At 47.6% G+C, this 20,422-nt stretch overlaps 1 protein-coding gene across 1 annotated transcript in view; it reads left to right on the forward strand.

The window, feature by feature from the left end:
- LOC138666578 (zinc finger protein 208-like) overlaps positions 1 to 20,422 on the forward strand; it is a 301,114-nt gene that overhangs the window by 199,204 nt on the left and 81,488 nt on the right. The window contains exons 5-8 of the mRNA XM_069754781.1: positions 18,369 to 18,450; positions 18,650 to 18,759; positions 18,843 to 18,940; positions 19,139 to 19,241. Coding sequence (XP_069610882.1) covers positions 18,369 to 18,450; positions 18,650 to 18,759; positions 18,843 to 18,940; positions 19,139 to 19,241 — 393 coding nt within the window. The remainder of the gene's footprint in view (positions 1 to 18,368; positions 18,451 to 18,649; positions 18,760 to 18,842; positions 18,941 to 19,138; positions 19,242 to 20,422) is intronic.

Below are 20,422 nucleotides of genomic sequence, written 5' to 3' on the forward strand. Positions count from 1 at the left end.
CCTTCCAGAAGGACCAATGGAATGTACTGCAGCACCTGAGCATGTGACCGAACATGTGGCCCTCGACCTCCAATGGGAGACCCTGCCCTGGGCATGCTCAGACAGAGAAAAGCAGGACTTACATCCAGAAACGTCCACTCGCCGCTGCCCAGCACTGGCTTCAATGGCAGAAGCAGGAGAAGCAGCAGTAACTCTTTGCACAGAGTCAGACTGAGCGAGACGCTGGGATCGACGTCCCTGCTGAGCAGACTCCACTGCGGCTGGAGAAGAATGGGAGACCGCAGCGGAGACAGATCGAGATTCCCCCTGTGCAGCAGAGGAAACTCGACTCCTAACATTACCCCCCCCCCTAGGGCCTCGCTACGTTCGAAGGCAGCAATGAGCTGCGGGGCCCGAATGTGCTCAACAGGCTTCCAGGACCTGTCCTCGGGGCCATAACCCTTCCAGTCTACCAAATAAAATTTTTTGCCACGTACCACCTTGAACCCCAAAATAGCGTTCACCTCATAATCGTCCGCAGACGAACCCGATGTCCCAGCAGATGACTCGGAAAACCGGGACATATACACGGGTTTCAAGAGGGACACATGAAAGGTGTCGGTGATACCAAGGCGTGGAGGAAGGGCCAGACGGTAGACCACAGGATTAACCTGTTCGAGGACCTTGAAGGGACCCAAGTAGCGAGGTGCAAACTTAGTGGACTCTACACACAGCCTGATGTTACGGGCGGAGAGCCACACTAAATCGCCAGGAGCAAAGGTCGGGGCAGGGCGCCGATGTGCATCGGCGGAGGACCTCATTCTCTCCTTCGAGGCCTGAATGGCATCCTGAGTGCGGTCCCAAATGTCCCGTGCCTCCACTGCCCGGTCTGCCACCCTGGAGTCAGCAGAGGACACGGGCATAGGCACAGGAACCCGCGGATGCTGGCCGTAATTAAGGAGGAAAGGAGTCTGACCGGTGGAGTCAGCTACAGCGTTATTAAGGGCGAACTCTGCCCATGGTAATAAAGATGCTCAGTCATCCTGCCTGGCAGAAACAAAATGTCGCAGATATGTGACCAGAGTCTGATTGGCCCTCTCCACCAACCCATTCGTCTCGGGATGATATGCGGAAGAGAGATTTAATTCAATGCTGAGAAGACGACAACGCTCTCTCCAAAACCGAGACGCAAACTGGGGACCCCGGTCACTGACAATTTTGTCTGGCATGCCGTGTAGGCGGAAGACGTGTCTTATGAACAACGCTGCCAAGGCCCGTGCAGAAGGTAACCGTGGGAGCGGCACCAAATGCACCATTTTCGAGAAATGATCGGTAACGACCCAAATGACGGTACAGCCGCGAGACTTGGGCAAACCCACCACAAAGTCCATCCCGACCATCTCCCAGGGCCTGTCTGCGACCGGCAAGGGATAGAGTAACCCAGACGGCCGTTGTCGAGGAGACTTATTTTTGGCGCATGAGACACACGCCAGAACGTAATCTCTGACATCTCGGAGCATATGCGGCCACCAGTACGTCCTCGCCAGCAGCTCAGATGTCCTTTTTGTCCCAAAGTGTCCACCCACCCTGGAGGAATGAGCCCAAGAGAGAACCTCCGGTCGCAAATTTATGGGCACAAAAGTCTTGCCCGGAGGCACAGACTCAAGCGACACCGGAGCCACGGTTCTCAAGCTCTCAGAAGGAACAATAAGCCGAGGCTCTCCTTCCTCCTCCTCAGATGACACAACAGAGCGAGAAAGAGCATCAGCTCGAATGTTCTTCTCCCCAGCGAGATAATGGAGGGTGAAGTAGAATCGGGAGAAGAATAAGGACCATCTGGCCTGGCGAGAATTTAGCCGCTGGGCTGTTTGCAAATATAGCAAATTTTTGTGGTCTGTAAAAACTTGAAAGGGAAAACGAGCCCCCTCCAAGAGATGTCTCCACTCTGAGAAAGCCAATTTCATCGCTAGCAACTCCCTGTCCCCGATGGAATAATTCCTCTCCGCTGGTGTGAAGGTCTTGGAGAAGAAGAAGCACGGATGCTTCCGACCTTGAGCATCCTTTTGGAAGAGGACTGCTCCAGCACCAACGGAAGAGGCATCCACCTCCATTATAAACGGCTTATCGACATCGGGACGATGTAGGATGGGAGCGCTAGCAAAATGAGACTTAGTAGAAGAAAAGGCCCTGGAGACCTCTTCAGACCACACTTTGGGATTTGCTCCCTTCTTGGTGAGGGCTACCAAGGGAGCTACCAAAGTTGAGAAATGGGGAATGAACTGGTGGTAATAATTAATGAACCCCATAAAGCGCTGCACCGCTTTAAGTGAATGGGGTTCTTGCCAGTCCATCACAGCCTGTAGTTTGGCAGGATCCATAGCCAATCCCTGGGCAGAGATGATATAGCCCAGGAAAGGTAAAGACTGCTCAAACACACACTTCTCCAACTTTGCGTAAAGAGAGTTTGCCCGTAAGAGGTCGAAGACTCTGCCAACATCTCTCCGGTGGGAGTCAATATCTGGAGAGAAGATGAGAATATCATCCAGATAGACTACAACCGAGGTGGAAAGCATATCCCGGAAGATGTCGTTGACAAAGTCTTGGAAAACGGCTGGGGCATTACAGAGCCCGAAGGGCATCACCAGATACTCATAGTGCCCATCTCTGGTGTTAAACGCCGTCTTCCATTCGTCCCCCTCACGGATGCGAATCAGGTTATAAGCTCCCCGCAGGTCTAATTTGGTAAATACCTTAGCTCCCCGTAGCCTATCAAAAAGCTCAGAAATCAAGGGCAGCGGGTACTTATTCTTAACGGTGATGGCGTTAAGACCCCTGTAGTCTATGCAAGGACGCAATTCACCATTCTTCTTCTGTACGAAGAAGAACCCTGCCCCTGCTGGTGACACTGACTTCCTAATAAACCCTCTTGCCAAATTCTCCTGGATGTATTGGGACATAGCCTCCGTTTCCGGGAGAGAGAGGGGATAGACACGTCCCCGAGGAGGTTCTGCTCCAGGCAAGAGATCTATAGGACAGTCATAGGGACGGTGAGGCGGAAGGGTCTCCGCGGCCTTTTTAGAAAAGACGTCTGCATAGGACCAATAGTATTTGGGGAGAGTAGAGAGATCTGCGGGTATCTCAGTGGTGGAAACCTGAACGCACTCTTTCACACATCTGCCCTTACAGGATTCACTCCAACCCAATATCCTCCCAGAGGTCCACTCAATATGTGGGGAGTGGAAACGGAGCCAGGGTATTCCCAGCAGAATCTCATCCATTCCCTCGGGAAGGACAAGAAGGGAAATAATCTCCTGGTGGGATGGGGACATGGCTAACGTGAAAGGGACAGTCTGATGTGTGATCTGTAACGGAAGTGTCGACCCATTCACCACTCTAACGGTTACTGGTTTGGCAAGCATAACCAGAGGTATTGCGTGGCGCAGAGCAAAAGCAGAAGACATAAAATTTCCCTCTGCTCCTGAATCCACACAAAGCTCTACTGTAAGAGTGGATGTGCCTAACAGGATTGTCCCTTTAAAGGACAATTTGGAGGAAAATGCCGCTGTGTCCAGTGAACCTCCTCCAATGGACACTGGATGCGACCGTTTTCCTGACCGCCGTGGACATTTATTAGCGTAATGTCCCGGTTGCTGGCAATTTTTACACACCACAGATACTCGAGCGGTCTGAGACCTAGGTCCCGCTCGAGAAACCTCCATGGCCTCATGGGAGTCGAACGCCATTACAGGAGATTATAGAGGTTTGGCAAAGGTGGGAGCCAGCCGAAACCTCTGCCTACACTGGGTCCGCTCCAACCTCCGTTCGTTAAAACGGAGATCGATGCGGGTAGCAATAGTAATAAGCTCCTCCAGTGTGGCGGGAATCTCCCTGGTGGCCAAGGCGTCCTTTACATGATCTGCCAGTCCTTTCCAGAACACCAGAATAAGAACTTTATCCGGCCATTCCAGCTCAGAAGCTAGAGTCCGGAATAGGATGGCGAACTGGCTGACCATGGACGAAGCCTGAGTAATTGCCAACAATTGGAGCGCGGTATCGTGGGTGACACGGGGTCCCAAAAAGACCTGCCTCAGAGCGTCCATGAAGATAGGAGCACTCTGTACCACACAATCACCACGTTCCCAAAGCAGCGTTGCCCACTCCAACGCCCTGCCCGACAAAAGAGATAAAATGAATCCCACTTTCGCCCGTTCCGTAGGAAAACGTGCAGCCAGCAGCTCGAGATGTATAGAGCACTGGCTCACGAATCCCCGACATAGCTTACTGTCACCAGCAAACTTGTCTGGAAGCGGGAGACGGGATAAGGTCGGAGCAGGGGTGGCAGTGGACAAACTGGCTGCAGCTGCGCTAGCAGCCTGAACAGCGACAGCAGTAACGTCCACAGCTAAGGTTGCACGCTCTAGAGCCGCCAACCTACCCTCCAACTGCTGGATGTACCGCTGTAGACGCTGACCGTCCGCCATTTACTAGCCAGACCTTGGCGCTAGTATTATGTTAAGGACCGGCGGAACGCACCAAGTATAGATGATATGACACTTAGGTGCGTTCGCAGTCCGAGGTCCACCGTGCAGGTAAAAGACCCTGCTGCTAGTAAGACGGACTATATGGCGGTACTAAGAATACACACATGGGTTAACTTCACCCTGCGTGAAGGAAGCGATCCTGTTGCGTCACAGGAGCGCAGTACCGCACATAGAGCGCGAGCAAGAAGTCAGCGAACTCAACCCCTACACAGGATTGAAGTCCGATTAGACACTTGCTGGCACAACACCGCAACTGGGTGTGTAAGGAAACTTATAAAATAGAATCAATAGGCACGAGAGTGCGTGCGGTGCCGCACTGACGGACGCCACTAACCATCCAGGCTTGGGTAAGGAAAGCGCAGAGGAAGCGCACGGCGCCGTACTGGCGGACACAGCAACAGGACGCTGTGATGTGTGTTACGTGCAGATGGTTAGTCGGGCGCTAGATAGCTACCATCATCCGCGAGCAGTCAACAACTCTAGGGAGGGATACTTAGGAGCTTTCATCCATCGACATACATCCATCTACACACACACATAATATCAAGACAATACTAGCGCATGGCCGTGCGGTCATGCGCAGTTTATATAGTTGCAGCACAGGAACTGCTACTGAAGTTTTTGCCCTTTCAGGACCTTCCAGAAGGACCAATGGAAAGTGCTGCAGTACCTGAGCATGTTTTGCCCTTTCAGGACCTTCCAGAAGGACCAATGGAATGTACTGCAGCACCTGAGCATGTGACCGAACATGTGGCCCTCGACCTCCAATGGGAGACCCTGCCCTGGGCATGCTCAGACAGAGAAAAGCAGGACTTACATCCAGAAACGTCCACTCGCCGCTGCCCAGCACTGGCTTCAATGGCAGAAGCAGGAGAAGCAGCAGTAACTCTTTGCACAGAGTCAGACTGAGCGAGACGCTGGGATCGACGTCCCTGCTGAGCAGACTCCACTGCGGCTGGAGAAGAATGGGAGACCGCAGCGGAGACAGATCGAGATTCCCCCTGTGCAGCAGAGGAAACTCGACTCCTAACAACCGCCATCCCCCCACACACAGCATAATGTTCCCACTGTACAACCATCCCCCACACACAGTATAATGTTCCCACAGTACTGCTATCCCCCACGCACAGTACAATGCTCCCACAGTACTGCCATCCCCCCACACACAGTATAATGTTCCCACAGTGCCGCCATCCCCCACACACAGTACAATGCTCCCACAGTACTGCCATCCCCCACACACAATATAATGCTCCCACAGTACTGCCATCCCCCCACACACAATATAATGTTCCCACAGCACTGCCATCCCCTCACACACAATATAATGTTCCCACAGCATAGCCATGCCGCCTGTATTTTTACCACCTAATTTTACCACAATACTGCCATGCTCCCCGCACATAGTATAATTTTGCCACAGTACCGCCATCCCGCCAGACACAGTATAATGTTCCCACAGGACCACCATCCCCCCACACAGTATAATGTTCCCTTAGTACCGCCATCCCCCCACACACAGTATAATGTTCCCACAGTACCACCATCCCCCACATACAATATAATGCTCCCACAGTACCACCATCCCCCCACACAATATAATGTTCCCACCGTACTGCCATCCCCCTCCCTGCACACACTATAAAGTGAGTATAAATCAGCTGCCGTGTAGTGAAAGATGTTGGCTCAGTGCTGGAGCCCACATCAAAGTTAGGGACACAGCATATGATGCATAGATGTGTCATGTTGTGAAAGGGTTATAAATTGCACATCAGAAAGGCTTGTATAGGGTGCTGGTCACACATAGGTAGCGCAGTGTTTGGCTTACAGCCTATTAGTGACGCCCATACTATTAGATTAGGCAACTGCCCAGCATTATATAAGTGCACCCCTTGAGGACAGAGACCCTAGATTACAAGGCCAACATTGATGGGTTCAGCTGCACCCTGAATAAAAATTATCGTGCAAAATCTATATATTTATGATTTTAAAAGCATAGCCACAAAAAGAGGAATACAATTTAATCCTAAGCAATCCCCCTCCATGAATCGGCAGGCTGTGAGCGGTTGCCTCCTCAGTATTTTGCACCTGTGTTGCCGCCATCTTTATTATATGGCTTTGCTGCATCCTGTGCATTAGTTCTGAGATCTCGGCAGGTAAACACTGTTTTCCTTTTTTGCTGCGTTATTTCTTGAATTTTGGGGGGATGTTAATTCCTCTTTTTGTGTCTTTGCCTCTAATGTTGGTGCAGATGTGAAGCAGCGGATATAATAGCACAGAACAGCTTTGGTTCTGCACTAACAATACAACGGTGGTTTTTATTTTTCAGGCTTCACATAGAAATCTATAGAGAAAATGCCCCAGAACTGCACAGGTCAGCAGCGTCTCTAGACGAAACATTGCAGGAATTTTCATGGAATCACATCCACTTTGCTTAGACATTTAGGCCGTGTTCACATGAAGCGTAAATGCTGTGTTTTTTTTTTTTCTGCCGCTCTTTTGTATAAACATTCTGCTGCATTTAACTGTCCAAGGAAAGTGGACACTGTATAGAAGGGGTTGTTTGGGGCTCATACTGTGTATAGGCGGGCTGAGGCTTTGTGGGGGCTCGTGCTGTATATGCAGGTGCATTTCACAAAATTAGAATATCATAAAAAAAAAAAATAATAATTTTTTTCAGTTCTTCAATACAAAAATATATAGAGTCATTACAAACGGTGAGCTATTTCGAGTGTTTATTTCTGTTAATGTTGATGATTATGACTTACGGCCAATGAAAACCCAAACGCCAGGTTGAAACATTAATTTAAAATCCGAAATGTTGGCCTACTGAAATGTATGTTCAGTAAATGCACTGATAAGGGCAGGGCCGGACTGGGACTAAAATTCAGCCCTGGCATTTGAAGTCACACAGGCCCACTTGTCACATGGTGACTGTATAATATCTTTGTACACTTGTAGGTTACAAGAAGTGAGGGGAGTGTAACACGACTATATAACATATAATTACAGCTGTATCCAGCATTACAGCACAGCCCCCATAGAATGTAATGCAGCCAGTCCCCATAGAATGTAAATTAATACAGCACAGCCCCCATAGAATGTAATGCAGCACAGCCCCATAGAATGTAATGCAGCACAGCCCCATAGAATGTAATGCCAGCCCCCATAGAATGTAATGCAGCACAGCCCCCATAGAATGTAATGCAGCACAGCCCCCATAGAATGTAATGCAGCACAGCCCCCATAGAATGTAATGCAGCACAGCCCCCATAGAATGTATTGCAGCACAGCCCCCATAGAATGTATTGCAGCACAGCCCCCATAGAATGTAATGCAGCACAGCCCCCATAGAATGTAATGCAGCACAGCCCCCATAGAATGTAATGCAGCGCTGTCCAGCCCCATAGAATGTAATGCAGCACAGCCACCATACAATATAATGCAGCGCTGCCCGGCTCCATAGAATGTAATGCAGCCATGCCATGTAATAATAAAAAAAAAACACTGACTCTACTCACCTTTCCTCTTGCCCCGCGCTGCTCCGGTCTCAGCAGCTGCAGTCTGCCCGCCCGGCCACACAGCAGGTGCGCGATGATATGACGTCATCGCGCACCCGCAGTGTAAGCGGCAGACAGAGCGGGGAATGATGGGAGAGGGAGCGACAGCAGACGCTCTCTCCCCATCATTGCATTCAACTGTACCGGCGTCTATGATGCCGGTATAGTTGAATGCGGGGCCGGGAGTGTGCCGACAGCGGCACACTCGAGCGGCCCACTACTGCCATTGGCCCTTCTGGCATTTGCCAGAACTGCCCGATGGCCAGTCCGGCCCTGGATAAGGGGGACGACCAGACGGCAGGTACCTGCGTGCCGGGTCCAGAACTGAAGAAGCTGTATCCCCTGTTCCTGGGGGGGAGCTTTAGTGAAGTAGACCTTCCTATGTTGCCTGGGAGAAGCTGCAGTGAGGCAGAACTTCCTCCTGACCTAGGGGACAGGCGATATAAAAGGGAAAAGTGCACGCAGCAGAGGAGTTTGGCGCCAACTCAGGACAGCGTGCACAGAGGTGAGCGGCGTGCTCCATGTCTCCTCCCCACTACAGAGTACCAGCACTGCGGCAGGGCCCCATCATCTGAAGAGGACCGCCACGCTGAGGGGAGAAGTGTGCCCAGCAGCAATCCAGAGAGAGGGACCGCTGCAGAGAGTGGAGAGCCAGGTATGCGCAGCAGCAGCCAGGAAGAGAAGTGCTCCAAACTGAGAGCAGCAGCATCGTGTAGGCCAGCGTCCGCCATCTCACGCCGCCAACAGCAGGGACCAGTGAGTACTGCGGCCGTGGAGCATCCGGCCCAGGCATGGCCACCGCTGACAGAGCCTGAGAGGAGAGACGTGCAGAGAGCCCGTTGGTCACTACGGAGCAAGGTGTGGAACCTTCCGGGCTAGTGAGTACTCTGTGAGTGCTGCCAGAGAGAGATCGGGTGCAGCACCCTGCCAGAGAAGCAGGGCGCCAGTGGCTGTCAGCGCTACAGTCTTGGCATGAGCAGGCAGCGCGCAGCATAAAGAGGAGAGTGGAGCGCACCAAATAGCTGACAGAGATTGAGGAGCCGTGTGCTTCATGACCGTGAATACAGCCCACGTGCCACAGAGAGAGAGGACCAAGTGCTGGATAGACTAATGTAATCCCATCTTACCAGTACATACTTTCCCACTAACAGGAGACCCTGACTTTGCCAGTGTATATTTGCAGAGCAACGTTGGGCTCGTACAGGACTGTGGCCCGTACCCTTTTCAGCCACTGTAGTGTATGGACTAGTCTCAGTGGAAGGTACCGGAGACCGACCGCTGCTGCCAGAAGACGGGGAATTGATGCTCACAGGACCTTCCTGGGAAAGACAAAGCGCCAGCCGTTGCCAGCGCTATTGAGTTCCCAGCAGGAGTTACAGTTTGAGGAACTTCTGACACAATTGCTTCACAGGAACTGCCGTTACTAGAACCGTTATTCTTTACCTCCCAATATCCTTTGCCATCTATACTGTTTAATTCACTGTTTAGCCCTTTACCTCCCTGCATGGAGCATTCCTCTGTTATTAAACCTGTTAACCCTTGCCCTGCCTCCTCTCCGTCACTGCATCCCACAACCTGCTTACACACTCAGTACTTGGTCGGGGCTCCTTTTTCATCAATACGGCGTGGCATGGAGGCAGGGCCATATTTGCCACTAGGCACTTGAGGGCACGTGCCTAGGGCGGGACGATGTGGGGGGTGGCACCTGAGCAAGTGTTTTTTTGTTTTTTTAAAATCTAAAGTCCGGGGTCAAAGACTTAATAATAGACTCACCATCGTTTTCCCGGGATAGGCTGTGCTGTGAAAGCTAAACACTCAGAGCCTGTGCATATCACATTAACTCCTGAAACCCCAGGCAGCGGGTTCATAGAGACTACACAGCCCACGGACAACAGAGGGACGACAAGTGCCGCTGTTTCTCGGCGCCTATGTTGGAGAAGACGACCCTTCAAGCAAGTCCTCATCAGACTGATAAGTGTCTTTTTCTCAAGAAATCCTGCTTACTTCTGTTACTGTTTGACTCCCATATTTTTGCACTGTTATATTGTTAGTTATATTCCACTGCTTCCTCCCTGTGAGGTGAACCTGATTCCTGTTAATAAACTCCTGAACTGTTGGTCTGTCCGTTCTGTGGTGACACACTCAGTACCTGCATACTATTACATGGGAAAGGTGAATATGAGCCAGGGAGGACGGGGGAGGATGGAGGACAGGGAGCCGAGCCATGCTAGATGGGAGCGGGAGCCGAGCCATGCATACAGGATGGAAGGGGGGTGAGATGAGCCATGCATACAGGATGGAAGGGGGGTGAGATGAGCTATGCATACAGGATGGAAGGGGGGTGAGATGAGCCATGCATACAGGATGGAAAGGGGGTGAGATGAGCCATGCATACAAGATGGGAGGAGGGGAAGGTGAGATGAGCCATGCATAAAGGATGGGGGGTGAGATGAGCCATGCATACAGGATGGGAGGATGGGGGGTGAGATGAGCCATGCATACAGGATGGGAGGATGGGGGGTGAGATGAGCCATGCATACAGGATGGGAGGAGGGGGGTGGTTAGGTGAGCCATGCATACAGGATGGGAGAGGGGGGGTTAGATGAGCCATGTATACAGGATGGGAGGGGGAGTAAGATGAGCCATGCATACAGGATGGGAGGGGGGATAAGCCATGCATACAAGATTTGAGGGGGGCATTATACAGTATGGAGCATCATGTGTGGCCATTATACAGTATGGAGCATCATGTGTGGCCATTATACAGTATGGAGCATCATGTGTGGCCATTATACAGTATGGAGCATCATGTGTGGCCATTATACAGTATGGAGCACCATGTGTGGCCATTATACAGTATGGAGCACCATGTGGGGTCGTTATACAGTATGGAGCACTGTGTGGCCATTTTTTTGGTTATAATTATTGTTTATGAAACAGTGTGATCAGCAGTACTAAATGGGTGTGGTTGGGGCGTGGATATGGGTGTGACTAGTTGTGAAATGGGTGTGGTCACAGGCATGGCCTAAAATTTGTCCCTCTTTTCCTTCTTCAAAGGTTGGGAGGTATGATACTGCATTTGCCAGATCGCAGCAAGTGCCGCAAATGTCCGCAAATCCTATAGGGAATGAATGAGGCCAAACGTAGTGTTGCCGTAAGAGATCCGTGACACGGCAGATGCGGAAAAACCGCTGGATCTGCTGCAAAAGGTTACTTTCACATCAGCAATTTTTGCAAAGTCACTGCCGATAGTGTCATACTCACCAAAGGGGGAGGCAGCACTAAAAGTGTCTAGGGCAACAGAAACTCTAAATACGGCCCTGCATGGAGGTGATCAGCCTGTGGTACTGCTGAGGTGTTATGGAAGCCCAGGTTACTTTGATAGCAGCCTTCAGCTCCTCTGCTTTGTTGGGTCTGGTGTCTCTCATCTTCCTCTTGACAATACGACATAGATTCTTTATGGGGTTAAGGTCAGGCTAGTTTGCTGGCCAATCAAGCACAGTGATACTGTTGTTTTTACACCAGGTATTGGTATTTTTGGCTGTGTGGACAGGTGCCAAGTCCTGCTGGAGAATGAAATCTCCATCTCCAAAAGATTGTTGGCAGGGTGAAGCATGAAGCGCTCTAAAATTTCCTGGTAGACGGCTGCGCTGACTTTGGTCTTGACAAAACACAGTGGACCTACATCAGCAGATGACATGGCTCCCCAAACCATCACTGATTGTGGAAACTTCACACTAGACCTCAGGCCAGTCTCACACGTCCAGATAATTCCGGTACCGGAATTATCCGTGTCCGTGTGCTTACCGTGAACATCAGTGTGGCACACGTGCGGCAGCCGTGTGCCAACTGGGTACCACACGGACCGTGCAGGAGACAGCGCTACAAGTAAGCGCTGTCCCCTGCATCTGGTGCTGAAGCCGCCATTCATATCTTCTCTCCAGCAGCGTTCGCTAGAGAGAAGATATGAAAAATCCTTTTTTTTTTTTTTCTTCGTGTTTAAAATAAAGATCCCTGTCCCCACCCCCTGCCACCCTCTGTGCGCCCGGCCGCTGTTACTAAAATACTCACCCGGCTCCCTCTAAGCGTCCTCTCCGCGCCGCACCTTCTCCTGTATGAGCGGTCACGTGGTGCTGCCCATTACTGTCATGAATATGCGGCTCCACCCCTATGGGTGGAGTGAAGGGGTAAAAAAGAGAATTAATTTCAGCCTATTGGTTTGGCCTCCACAACAATCACGGTCTCTCATGTGGCCCCTTTGAGGAAGCTAATTGCCCTCCCTGCTCTAGAGACTTCTATGTGGAGTCTAAAAAAAAAAAAAACACATCTAAGAAGCAGCATAACTAAAGCTTTTCTGGACCCTAAAAACTACATTAAAACACTGCTTAAAATCTGCACCAAAAAAAGCATCAAATAGAGGGACAGTTATAAAAAAAAAATATTAATAATCAGAGAAGATTGCTGTTGTGTAGTTTGGTGCGGATCCTGCAGAGAACAAAAAAATCCTGAATTTTGCAGCGTGTGAATACGGCCCTAGAAACACGAAAAATCCAGATGTCATATAGTGTCGCTGCATAAAGATGAGAAGGTTCTGACTGCTGTGCCTTGAGATGTGTGTGTGTATATATATATATATATATATATATATATATATATATATATATATATATATATATATAATCATACACACTTCTACATAGCACACACTGACAAAATATAATAAACACACATGCTGCATGACAAATGCAATTCAACAAGCGTTCATATAAACGCATACACATCTCAGACTGCACGCACGTCCTATGCATGCGCTGCTTTATGTTGGAGGGAGTAAAGACGATCTACACTCTGAACTGCAGCTTCTCCTGCTCACAGCAGCACTTTCCCAGCAGGCTTCTCCCTGCCCGCTCCTCTACTGGGACTGCTGACAAGAGCAAGAGGAGGCTGAACAGGACAGGAGCCTCTTCTACCATCCCCAGGAGTACCACACACAGGTGGACACAGGAGAACTTATGTGGCAGCTCAGCTTGGTAGGTGCAGGGTCTCTGGCTCTCCCTTCTCCTCACAGGCACCAGAGGACAATAACACTGGCTGATGAGCACTTCTATCACTCTGATGGGGAATGATCAGTGACCAGTGTCCTTGGCTTTCTATGAACTCCCCTTTTTCAATGCCAGGCCCTCATCAAAGGTCCTGAAGTTCCCCAGAGTACAAGGCCTATGGTCACATCACGATCACATGACAGGTCACACAACACCACCTTGACTCCTGGAATATGTCTCAAAAATCAACGTAAACAGGTTGTCCTTGGCCGGAATAGAAAATTCTAAGAAAAAGAAGACTTTGTGCAGCCAAAGACTCTCATCCGGGCAAAGTCAGCCCTTGCTCATTCTTAGTATGCCTAAATTGCAGTTATCATACACATGTTTGTCATTATTGTAGTGACAAAAACCCACTTAAAGGAAACCTTATAGCTGATGTATGCTGCCTGATCTACGGGTAGCATACATCAGACACTGGATGTATGGTATCAGCCTTATATGTTTAAGTATGAAACACTGCTCCCACCCCAAGTGATAGTTCTCTACCTGTACAGGCACGCAGAAAGAGACTTGTCACTCCAGGTCAATGATAAGTCACCAGGGATCGTCTGTCTAGTTGGTCTCCAGTGCAGATCAGTGCCAGGTGGAATGAAAATGATTTTAACCAAAATGAACTCTTTATTACATAACTAAGTTTCTTCACTGTCTAAAGTCCATGGTCAGTGTCTCCAACACAAAACGGAAAAGACTTTATCTCTCTATATGCCTCAAAGAAAATGGAAGAGGCTCTGTCTTTCTCTGTGTATCGAGGAGAGCAGCGTGAGGGAACTGTAAGGTGGAGCGTAGTGTGTGGGGACTGTATGAGGGGACAATGTGACGAGGAAGGTCCAATATGGTAAGGAAAGGACAGTGTGGTGGTAATGTGCCACAAGATGGATGATGTGGGGGTCATATTTTGTGCAGCGAGCACATTGAGGGGCAATTATTCATGGGCACAGAAGGGGCAAACATTTTTTTATTAAGGAGCGCTATAATAACACTTATTTTTAAGTTGACTGTTGAGTGCTCATCTTACACAATACTTTAGTAAAAAGGCAAACCAGGACAATTTAGTGGGTATGGCTTCGTGCCATATACTTGTGTTGAGAGGCTGTGCACACTAGACGGGTTCAGCCCAGGACTATGCATGTCGCATACTTGACCGCCAATTCTGGGATAGACGTCAAGTCCTCGTAGAGCATCATGCGTGCGCTGGGAAGATTCACAAGTCTGCAATCACCCAGAGTGAATGACTTTTCAGTTTAAACCAGATAACCCCTTTAAACTGGGTATAGGAAGGGATTTCAACCTGAATTTTTGCCCCAAGTGCAGGAAAATGTAGATTCACCTCTAGATTTCCCACATGCAGGTTTATTTAAGCCTATAATTGGCCAATTTTTCATTTTTGGGTTATCGTTTTTTCCCTCAACTTTGTTCAAAGAACCATAATTATTTTTGTAGTAGTTCTGAATGTAGTTTAATAAAAAAAAAGCTGTTCCAGCACCTCAATATGTAAAATTGGTCCTTTGTATAAAATGTTGCACTTGTGCCATTGTATATTCTGTCAAAAATCTGAAGAACCTAAATATTTGAATAAAAAATTCTGACCAGCAACTTTTTTGTATGGCATTGGGTGTGGGCTTGGATGTTTGAATGCCTTTTTATTTATTTTTATTTCAGTTTTTGAACTAGTGCAGTGATCGAAAATGGCAATTCTTGCATTCCAATTTTTTTTCTCATTCTGGCATTTAAAATATGCGTTAACTAATTTTGTATTTTAATCATACTTTTTTTTTTTTATACCAAATACATTTATATCTGTTGATTTTCATTTTCGAAGGGAAGTAAGAGGAGAGATTTTTTTTTAAATGAACATTTATGTTTGTTCTTTTCCTCAACCTTTGCTTTATTCTTTAGCCGCCCTAAAGGTACCGTCACATTTAGCGACGCTGCAGCGATCTAGACAACGATCCCGATCGCTGTGTGGTCGCTGGAGAGCTGTCACACAGACAGCTCTCCAGCGACCAACTTGCGAAGTCCCCTGGTAACCAGGGTAAACATCGGGTTACTAAGCGCAGGGCCGCACTTAGTAACCCGATGTTCACCCTGGTTACCAGCGTAAACGTAAAAAAAAAAAAACAGTACATACTTACATTCCGGTGTCTGTCCCCCGGCGTTCTGCATTCCTGCACTGACTGTGAGCGCAGGCTGGCCGCAAAGCACAGCGGTGACGTCACCGCTGTAATCTGCTTTACGGCTGGCGCTGACAGTGCAGGGAAGCAGAACGCCGGGAGGACGCGACAGACACCGGAATGTAAGTATGTAGTGTTTTTTTTTTTTTTTACATTTACACTGGTAACCAGGGTAAACATCGGGTTACTAAGCGCGGCCCTGCGCTTAGTAACCCGATGTTTACCCTGGTTACCAGTGAAGACATCGCTGAATCGGAGTCACACACACCGATTCAGCGATGTCTGCGGGAGATCCAGCGACGAAATAAAGTCCTGGACTTTCTGCTCTGACCAACGATGTCACAGTAGGATCCAGATTGCTGCTGCGTGTCAAACACAACGATATCGCTAGCCAGGACGCTGCAACGTCACGGATCGCTAGCGATATCGTTGTTAAGTTGGCCAGTGTGACGGTACCTTAAGGGATTAGATCCTGTGATCATATACTCTTTTATACTACACTGCTCAAAAAAAATAAGGGAATACTAAAATACCACATCCTAGATATCACCAAACTAAATATTCCAGTTGCATATCTATAAATCATTACAAAGTGGAATGCGTTGAGAACAATAAAACAAACATTGATTATTTTAAATAAAAATTTACATCCTACGAAGGTCTGGATTTGGAATGATACTTCAGTGGAAATGTCTCAAGACAAGGAAATGATGCTCTAGTAGTGTGTGTGTGTGTGTGTGTGTGTGCGTGTGTGTGTCCTACATGTGCCTTTATGACATCCCTACAACGCATAGGCATGCTCCTGATGAGTCTGCGAATGTTCTCCTGAGGGATCTCCTCCCAGACCTGGATTAAAGCATCAGTCAACTCCTGGACAGTCTATGGTGCAACGTGGCATTGGTGAATGGAACGAGACATGATGTCCTAGATGTGCTCGATTGGCTTCATGTCTGGAGAACAGGCAGGACAGTCCATAGCTTCAATGCCTTCATCATGCAGGAACTTCTGAACCACTTCAGCCACATGAGGTCTAGCATTGTCATGCATCAGAAGGAACTCAGGGCCCACTGTACCTGCATATGGGATGAGGATGTTGCAGGCAGCACAATGTTTTCCACAGCGTCTCCTGACTCTGTTACATCTATCACATGTGCTCAGTGTAAACCTTCTCTCATCCGTGAAGAGCACAGGTAACCAATGCCAAATCTGCCAATCTTAGTGTTCTCTGGCAAATGCCAATCGCTCTGCACGGTGTTGGGCTCTAAGCACAACACCCACTTGTGAACGTTGGGCCCTCAAACCACCTTCATGAAGTCTGTTTCTGACCATTTGAGCTGACACATGGATGTTAGTGGCCTGCTGGAGGTCATTTTGCAGGGCACTGGCACTGCTGCTCCTGTTCCTCCCTGCACAAAGGAGGAGGTAGCAGTCATGCTGTTGGTTGTTGCCCTCCTGTGGCCCCCTCCACATCTACAGGTGTACTGGCCTGTCTCCTAGTATCTGCCCCATGCTCTGGACTCTGTGCTGACACACAGTTACCCTTCTTGCCACAGCTCGCATTGATGTGCCATCCTGGATGAGCTGCACTACCTGAGCAACGTCTGTTTGATGTACAGTAGACACTGCCTTATGCTACTATACTTCTAGGGATAAAAGCAATGACAAAATGCAAAAGTAGCCAAACCAACAGGAAAAAGATTTCAGAGAAATGGTCTGTGGTCACACCCTGCAGAACCACTCCTTTATAGGGGTTGCTAATTTCCAATCATTTCTACCTGTTGTCAGTTCCATTTGCACAGCAGCAGGAGAAATTGAATCACAATCTATGTTGCTTCATAACTGGATGGGTTGATTTCACAGAAGTGTGATTGACTTGGAGTTACATTTGTTGTTTAAGTGTTCTCTTTTTTTTTTTTTGAGCAGTGTATATACTGCATTACTATGGTACTGCAGAATACATTTGAAGCAAAATCTCGCTTCTCCCATGAAGCTAAGCCTGTAACTGAGCTTCACAGGAGGATTAAGATGGCAGTTAGAAGATATTCAGCAGCACACAGTCACTGGCACAATTTAAATAAAGAAACTACGGTGATAGGAGCTAGCTCCAGTTGTAGACAGATATTTCATATGCAATACAGACAGCATCTGCCTGACCTGACACGATTATACCCCACGGAACACTGCAACATTTATTTAAGCGGCTGTTGGTGATGTAGTCAGTGACATCTCTGGCTAAATCTATCTAATTGTCTAAGGGGTACTTCCGTCCGTCTGTCTGTAACGGAAATCCCGCGTCGCTGATTGGTCAGCGACAGGCTTAGTCCGGCTGCGAATTGGCAGTCAGTGCCAGTGTGTCGCCCCATCCCGGACCAACTTTTTACTATTGATGCTGCCTATGATATAATGTTAAAAATAATTTTAAAAAAATTAAAAATTGTGCTATTCTCACCTTCCGACGTCCACCAATAAGCATGATGCGGCCGCCAGCTTCTGTTCCCAGAGATGCATTGTGAAATTACCCAGATGACTTAGCGGTCTTGCGAGACCGCTAAGTCATCTGGGTAATTTTGCAATGCATCACTGGGAATGGAAGCTGGCAGCCGTATCGCGTGCGTTGAGACAGCTTCGGTGGACGACGGAGGGTGAGTATATAACAATTTTTATTTTAATTCTTTTTTTAACAGGGATATGGTGCCCACACTGCTATATACTGCGTGGGCTGTGTTTATATACTGCATGGGCTGTGTCATATATTACGTGGGCTGTGCTATATACTATGTGGCTGTCTGTGTTACATGGGCTGTGCTGTATACTATGTGGCTGTGCTGTATACTATGTGGCTGTGCTAAGCGTGATATACATACATACATACATACATACATACATACATACATACATACATATTCTAGAATACCCGATGTGTTAGAATCGGGCCACCATCTAGTATGTTTGTAAAACCATAGTAGAAAATTAAGATGTCGTCCTCATGTCACGTGGAATGAATATCTCCTGCAGTATTGCTAATGCCGATTCCAGTGTCGGTAAATGAGATGAGAATTGGCGTTATGGAAGATGAGTCTATGACAAACGAATTCCGGTAGAGACTCCGAGTAAGAAACTGCTTGTTGTGTGCATGTGTGACTTAAAATGTATAGGTTTTATTTAGTTATTTACCCTGCCTGTCTCTGTATTTCCTGGTGAGTTTTGACAAACCTGTAACCCTTTCTTCTAATCAGATCCTTTATGAAGGGATCAGAGTGATGACGGTATCACTGCATGTGATAAGTTCCTTTAAGGTGGCAGGATTTCATCATCTGTGTCTCCATGGAGGAGTGGGAGTTTTTAGAAGGACACACAGATCTATACGACGTCATGATGGAGGTTCCCCAGCCCCTCACATCACCAGGTAATAAACAGAGTGAAATACACACGGCCTATAATTATCTGTAAGTAAAGAATGAATTCAGTCCCTGTATGTGTTTCCTCCAGTTCTATCCAGTAACAGGACAACACCAGAGAGATGTCCCCATCCTCTTCTTCCCCAGAACTTTACAGAACAAAATCCCAATGTTCCTCAGGATTATCAGGTAGATGGAGAGAAGGTGTCATGAGATCTCCCCTATGATGTGTAGACGGCTGTGAAGGTCTTGTTTTCAGTCTTATTTTATCCACCAGTATTATATGTTTTATACTTGTGTAATGAGAACGGTGGAGATGGCAGGATTAGAGCTGATCATAGATGTGACTTTTCCATCCGTCTGTGACTCTTACAATATTTGTTTCAGGGTGAAGATCTGACCCATAATAATACTACTGAGCCATATATGAGTGGTGCCGAGTGGTTCAATGAATGGTTGAATGAGGTGATTCCTGCAGATCAAAGCCCAGGTGAGTAGGAGCCACTAAATCCAGAGAAGTCACAGATTATTCTCAGTTACTGGCTGTGGCTGCTTTATTGGTGGGTGTAGTCCAGCCATATCATAATCAACTAGTCACCTTACTGCCACAAAACAACTACATGCTTTCCCACCCTAATCTGTCCCCATTGCTTTAAGCATGGATGGACCTTTCTTTTCGGAGTGAAATTCATTTTATAGGCAGGAGAATCCACCCTAACTTTGAGAATTAGACAATGTAGTCCCTTAGCTGCTCAGATCGCTAAACTACTAAGCCAAATGACAGTGGAAGTAGAATGTGCTGACCATTTAGAAAATCTTAAGAAAAGTATAATCCACGTGGTGAATTTCTAAGAGAAAGCAGAGGGTAATGACGCTGTTGCATTCCTAGAATCCTTGCATCTTACTGAATAAATCTACCTTCTCTACCTTCCGTGCTTCTGAATCTGCTCATAGTGTCCCTGCAAGACCAAGTCCAGTCTTTCTGGCCAAACTTCGCTTTGTTTCTTTTAATTGTTGTTAATTAATTGTTTGGTAAAATGAATGTTGTCATCCAAAACTAAATTCATCCTACAAAAAAAACAAGCCCTTAAATGTCCAAGTTGAAGGACACAAAAAAAAAATAATGGGCCCTGGAAGAAGGGAACGGGAAAAAGTGCAAAAGTGAAAAATTGTCATGAAGGGGAAAGATAGATTGAATTACCAAAAGTTGTCCAGAGATTTAACCATTAGTTGCTAATTCATTACTGAAGAAGACTGTCGGGACTGAGTGAGAGTATTTTAGTAGATATTGTCTATCGTCACCATATGTTGTCTACAATAGTTAGCATCCCAGATTCCTCTGATTTAATCTCTTCCCACAGCCAGTTCTGTGTTCCTAACCAGGCCCCATTTTTCATATCAGACATGTGGGCATAACTTTGGATGTTTCTTCTGATCCCAGTGATTCGAAGCTTACTTTTTTCCATAACATATTGTACTTTTACTCGTAGATCTAGATATAAATGTTTTGGGATGAAAATATGCAAAAAAAATTACATATTTTGAAACCATCAATTTGTATTGCCTAAAAACAGATCTCACAGCAAGTAATTAAAAAATAACATTTCTCCTATTTCTACTTTATATAAGCATCAGTTTTCATACTTCCTTTCATCATTTTTAGTGAGCTGC

The sequence above is a fragment of the Ranitomeya imitator genome, chromosome 2 (genome assembly GCF_032444005.1).
Source record: "Ranitomeya imitator isolate aRanImi1 chromosome 2, aRanImi1.pri, whole genome shotgun sequence".
Classification (NCBI taxonomy): Eukaryota; Metazoa; Chordata; class Amphibia; order Anura; family Dendrobatidae; genus Ranitomeya; species Ranitomeya imitator.